General features: G+C 32.9%; 1 protein-coding gene across 2 annotated transcripts in view; it reads left to right on the top strand.

The window, feature by feature from the left end:
• Positions 1-6065, top strand: part of LOC108971496 (myophilin) — a 17881-nt gene extending 11816 nt beyond the window's left edge. Inside the window, exons 1-4 of one of the 2 annotated variants that reach the window (XM_018937596.1) lie at positions 3992-4100; positions 4234-4453; positions 4842-4963; positions 5046-6065. In XM_018937596.1, coding sequence (XP_018793141.1) covers positions 4086-4100; positions 4234-4453; positions 4842-4963; positions 5046-5216 — 528 coding nt within the window. In that variant the 5' untranslated portion in view covers positions 3992-4085 and the 3' untranslated portion in view covers positions 5217-6065. Of the gene's footprint in view, positions 1-3991; positions 4101-4233; positions 4454-4841; positions 4964-5045 lie in introns of those variants that run through there. The other variant, XM_018937595.1, reaches the window with a different exon arrangement.
• The last annotated feature ends 696 nt before the right edge of the window (positions 6066-6761 follow it).

Genomic DNA, 6761 nt, shown 5'->3' with positions numbered 1-6761 from the left:
ACCATCTGATTAAATTTGATCCAAATTAGTGCATTAAAAAAATTTAGTGTTATGTTTCCAATTGTTGTCAATCCAGATCAATTTTGATCTTTAACTGTATGTATATATAATAATTCCAGCAAAACATATATGCGAAATATACATACATACACACATACCTAATATAACATATATGGTGTTTATCAACGCCAATATGTATGTATGTATGTATGTATGTAGTACATACCAACGTATAAGTTGTCATAATTTACCGAGTGAGGCGAAACTTGCGTAATCGATTTTATTTATTTCAATTTTTATACGAGCCTCAGTACACACACACACTTGTAGAGAATAACAATATTCGTAATAACAGCACTGTGACCTCATTAATTTAACGTTTTTGTTGCAGTTGCCATTTATAAATTGCTTATTTGTTATATTGTACAAACATTATATTTTTGATATTCATGCATACACACATACAGAGAGTATGTAGATATAAATAATCATGATTCATATGCCAATTTAATTTCTAAACAACATTTTATTAACTGCCAAAATACTTCTGTTTGTCATCTACCGTCATCCGCATAATTTCTTCTAGCATACTAAATTTACACTGTTTTCATTACCATTTTGAAATAACGGCTTAATTTGCATATTCTCTATAACGAAAACTATTTGCAGCAAGAARAAGACAAGTAATTTCTTGCTGCATAAATAAATTAAAATTGATTATAAAACTGTCAGCTAAAGGCGTCAGTTATTGTGGCCATCGAGTATATATTGTGCCCACCAACAGACAGTGAAAAGACAGACAGACAGTCAGGCAGTTTTGCGAACCGATACTGACGTGAAAGACACACATACTATCAGTGTGTGAATAAAAAATTCTGTGTGTTTGGAAATGTTATATATGTGAATATATATACTATATATACATATATTTTTCCGTTTGAAACATTAATTGTAGTAGTATGTCAATCAGAGGCAAGAGTTATTGTTTGCCGTACATCGACATTTGCTAAAGCGATTCCATTCACGCAATTTCCACTGCCTGTTTTACTCATACTTACACATATATTAAATGTTTATATGTGTGTGTATATGGTTTCATATTTACCGCTCCTACTTGAACTTGCACATTCCGAGCTTGGCTTGGCTCAGGCACTAATCATCTTTCCTTGTCGACATTAATTATGCAGAAGCAAATTCTAAAGCTCAGCCACAACTCAAGCTTACGCAAAAATCGTTGAGTAATAATAGAGTGTTTTTTCCCTAAACTCTTCGTTTTGGATTGTTTTTTGCATGGGCAAATTTGAAACCTATCTTTATTTGTGTGCTTCTGACTTTTTTTGTATTTGATTGCATAATTGTTAAAATGCTAAATAGAAWAAAATTTCAAAATTACTATTTAGCCAAGCTCGATTTCCTACTTATGGCGTGRATATTCAACAAAGCAGAAGCTTCTTCAAGTTTTTGAAGGGTTAATTATTAGTTTTTACATGGAGTCATATAAAGTCCAAGCATGGTTTAATATATCTTTGGTGTCTTGTCTAAAAGCAACGTAATCTGAAGAATAAAAAGAGTTCACTCCTTTACAAAACCAGCCGGATAATGTATATTCCAGAACTGGGAGGAAAATATTTCAAGTCCATCGGTAGTCCATCATGCTTATTCTTCGAGTGAAACATGATCATAAAATAAATAAGCAAAATTGTCGGTTTATAGCAGCTCCAAAGAGAACGCATTATCTCTCTAGCTATTTATATATACTATTTGTATATACCCTAAAAATTTTGTAATCAATGTCTCTCTTAACGTAACCTTSTGAAAATTTTATCTATTGAGAACTTGTTTTTGATAACAGTGATTTTATTTCAATGCACAGTGCTGTGCTACGCATACATAGTAAATTCTCGAATAGTTTCGGCATTGATAATGAATCTAGTAACTTGAGCCATTGTCTTCGTAGTCGAGAGTACACTTTCTTTTCGTTTTTTATTATCTTTTGGTAATAAATCTCCCTCGTATAGCCAGTAACCTCGTTCAGATATGAATGCTGATTAAAAAACATGTTTCGTTATTTACGTGTATTGATAACCTACGGAAAACAGACTCACCTAGAAACAACAAAGCCAACATACTTACGCGCACACCCTTCCATATAGTACATACATTCCAATACATATTAACATATAACTATGTAATATGTTAAAATAGGTAACTCAATCAAGTGCCGTACCGCTCCATTTAAAAAGTATTCTTGTTTTTGTTTTCTTACAATTAGCGATAACGCTTACTCAAATTAACTGCATGTACGAGTTTTTGTTTTTAACAATGAGATCATTCGCCCTAATAAAGCTTTCGGTTGGATGTGTGTGACTGACGTGATCGGGAATTGTTTGAGTGGTTTGTTTTAAGTATCGGTAATGAGAACCTGTTATTGGTAATTTTTATACCCTGAATATTGTATAATAAGTTTACCATGATATTATAYGTACATGATCAGCATGATGAGCTGAGTCTGGTAAGCCAAGTTGGTCAGTTTGTCATATCGATCTGAAATTTTGCAAATCCTTTTCACCAAAAAAAGCTGCTCATTCATCAGAATTACCGACATCGGTTCATTAAATTACCGATTAAACTCATGAGAAAGATYTTTTTTTAATAAATGGAATTGTGAAGGGTATTACAGCTTCGATGCCTTTAATATTAATTTAAATATTAAAACAGTAACATATTTTTAACAAAAATTTTATTTTCTTAGAATGTTGTGAAACCGCTTTTTATTTGGCCGAGCTTCTCCTCTCTTTTATTTTAATGTCTTAACATTATTTGAAATATCGATGCTCTTATTCGAAAAATCGAGATCATGTTCTAAGCGGTCTCTGAGTGGCTGATAGATTTATAGGAAGCAGTGCCGGGTTTTGTTGATGGAAAGATGAGATCGAAACACAGATTTGGCCAATTTGTATCCCATTTAAAGTTTCTTGAAATTTAACCCATAAAAACCAAAAAGCCTCTTTGGAATTTTCAGCAACATTTAAAAAATTATGCAGTTTGTTGGATATAATTAGTATTATTGTTGATGTAAAAAACGTCAAAAGCGATTTATCGAAGTGCTGAACAAATTAATTTATAGTAAAACCGAATAATCGATTTTGTCTCAATCGAATTGATTTTAGTTGAGTAGATGGTCTATTTGAATTTTTCATTGGCTTCTATTGATATATATTATACATACATATACATATAGTTGCATACACATGACTGTTCAAGTCCACCACTATATATGTTACGCTACTTGCAATGTCAGCATGTTTTACAAGCTTGATTATGTTGCGGTCGTTTACCATATACGGACTCGCTTTTTCTGAAAATAATACACAAATATAATTCTAAGTGTGTGCTTTTTCCAATACGGACTACCGAAAAAAGTGTAGTCGACACAAATATAATTCTATGTGTGTGCTTCTTCCAATACGGACTACCGAAAAAAGTGTAGTCGACACAAGTGATTTGAAAAAAAAAAAAAATAAAAATAAAAATGAAGAAACGCTAGAGTTCGCAAAGTATGAAAAAGCATAATTGGCTAAGCCGACACCATATTTAGCCAGCATACTAATATACATATGTACATGGATATTCATATATGTAAACTTACAACCTATTTGGAGCAGTTGTGATTCATTTTAGTCAGAAGAAAAGATTTCGATCGATCGAATGTAAATATATAATATACGCAACCGAGAGTACAAATTGTAGGGTATAGTTAAAAGGTAATAAAAATACTTAGATACTATATGCAGATGTGTATGCACTACCTTTCGGTGCGCCCCAATAAGTGTTATGCACAATGTTAGCGAAAATACAACGACAATCGCCAATCTTATCACATTGATAAGCGCAATTTCCAATGATAATGATACAAGAAAAAGCACGGAACAGATTCTCGGTACTTGCCATTTTTGTACACCAATTAATTGCGAAAATTCCTTTAAACTATTGTACTTGAGTGCACATACTAGTAATTTTCTTGCTTCACAAGTGATCGGCACATCGAATTCATAGGATCGTTTCTAACATTTAATTAGCGAAAAATGTATCAAAATAAGGTTAGATCGTGATTTCACTTGAGATCCAATTAATAGATAAATTTATTWATTTGCAATTTGTACAATTACCGTTAAACATGTACATGCACATATTTAACTGATATCAACACTAACTGTTTGAAACACTTTTCAGATTAACTCAAAATACAGCGAAGAGTTGGCTCAAGAATGTCTAGAATGGATCAAGATTGTTACCGGCGAACCGATCAACACAGCCGGTGATATGGATAACTTCTTCGAAGTGCTGAAGGATGGTGTTTTATTGTGCAAATTGGCCAACTCATTGCAACCGGGCTCGATCAAGAAAGTCAAYGAAAGCAAAATGGCCTTCAAGTGCATGGAGAATATTTCCGGTGAGTGATAAAAATTCATTTTATTAGTGTTGCCATTGTACATATGTATGTGTATCTCGTTATCCAGTGAAAACAATTTGCTAACCAGTTATGCGACCGCTAATTTCGTATAAATTTAATGTTCATACAAATTAATAAGAATATATTATAAAATTAAATGGATATCGAGTATTAGAGAAAGAATTAGGAATATTAAAGTTCTCCTAAAAAAGCAAAATTTAACTTAAATTCATGCTTCAAGAAAAAATAATTTTTGTCACAATAGTATTGATAAACAACCTGATGCCAACGCTATTTATATGTATATATATACTTATATCGTTGCCTGAAATGCATCTATTACTGTTACGTGTCTTCTATCTTATTCCATTGTATTCTCGTCTTACAGCTTTCCTGGCCTGTGCAAAAAACTTTGGCGTACCCACACAGGAGACCTTCCAGAGTGTCGATCTTTGGGAACGACAAAACTTGAACTCTGTAGTCATATGCCTGCAATCCTTGGGCCGTAAGGTAATAAAACWTTCTAATCATAACTAATCAAACAATCTAATCATAAACTTTTATCAAAATTATAAATTTTCATTTTGCACAGGCACACAACTACGGCAAGCCATCAATTGGTCCCAAAGAAGCCGATAAGAATGTGCGCAACTTCTCCGAAGAACAATTGCGTGCCGGTCAAAATGTCATCTCACTGCAGTACGGCTCAAACAAGGGTGCCAATCAGTCGGGCATCAACTTCGGCAACACTCGGCACATGTAAATGCTATTTCTGCTGCGCAGCAAATAGTATAGCGGGTATGCGCGTGCGGCCGGTTAAACTAATTCCATTGGTACTTACATGGATGAATGTGGGTGCACGCAGCGTTATACATATATTTAGCGGCATTTTAATATTTAARCATTCCATAAGTGTCCAAAATTATATTAGAATAGACGCAAAACCCCAAAAACAACAAATGTATTCAAAATTTTGCATTCCATGTATTTTTTAACTTTATAAACTTATATTGAACGTATTCTAAGCCTATCGTAAACAACAAAGAATTGTAAACTTTTTTATAAACAAAAACATTTGATTTTGTAACTTTAAACACTATACTTATATTTAATAATACACTCTTTTCTGATTTGTACTAAATCGGCACTTACAAATACAGCATAAAACGGGAAAATATTACATTGTACCAGAGGCGCGTTTGTGTGTATGTATGTATTTACGTAACATATAATTGTCTCGTTCGTGCCATTAAGCATTTATATTGAACATATTTATCCTCCTACATACATATATGTATAACAAAAGAAACTCTCTCTGCAAATCTTTTACACTAATGCATAAAAAAGATAAATATATTTTTCGAAAAAAAAAGTATTTACAATAAGAACTTTTTGGAAAACTTGTATACCTTTAAAGTGTAAATCGCAAGATAACAACCACTGTGTAAAAAATACTGTAACGAAAGTGTCTTCTCCCATTWAATTACCGTTAAACATAAATTAGAAAGTATTTATGAATCATATACAATAACACACAGACACAGTGATACGTATTAGTATACTGATTTGAACTGTTAATTCATGTTGAAATAAAATTTATTACAAATAGTTACTATAAAATGTTTTTAATTTAAGCAAAATATGCTGATCCCGTAAGTATTAAATGTATAGATGTGGAATATTGAATTAATGTTTAGCGATCGAATATTTGTTTCCTTACTTTTACACTCTTAAAAAGCTGTGCTTAGAACGAAAATATAGGAAGAATAGCTCAAAAAATACTTCATTGGAACAAGTTTTTTCTATTTATCTTTAATCGTAATGTCAACTTTATATGACGATATTTGTGTATTCAATGAAATGGAAGAATTATACCATACATTTTGGTCCTTAATGGGCCATATTTAGTTTGTCAAGAAGTTTGCAATGCACAGAGAGAAACGTGTCAGACCACGAGGAGATGAGTTGATTTAGCCATGTTGGTTTGTGTGCATATACTCCTTCTCCTTCTTTATTGGCGTAGACAACGCTTACATGGTTATAGCCGAGTTTTTAACAGCGAAGGCTGTGGTTTCCTTCTCATTGGCGGCATTTTTTTTTTTCGTGGCGGGTCCCAAACCCAGCGCGCAACCCTGCGGAGGGTTGATTCGAGCTCTTAATTCAACTCTCCTTCAAACTGATGCTCTTTTACTACTCAGAAAATACTTGGTCTAAGACCGGAAGTCGCTACCAAGGGAATGGCGCTCAGGGAACTTTCCTTACTTGCATGAACTTCTACACATGATTCCATCCTCCCTCCTAATCACTC

Source organism: Bactrocera latifrons, unplaced genomic scaffold (genome assembly GCF_001853355.1).
Source record: "Bactrocera latifrons isolate USDA-ARS-PBARC rearing strain unplaced genomic scaffold, ASM185335v1 scaffold_346, whole genome shotgun sequence".
Taxonomy (NCBI): Eukaryota; Metazoa; Arthropoda; class Insecta; order Diptera; family Tephritidae; genus Bactrocera; species Bactrocera latifrons.
Note: the sequence above shows the minus strand (reverse complement) of the source record. Positions and strands in the feature narration are given on the sequence as shown.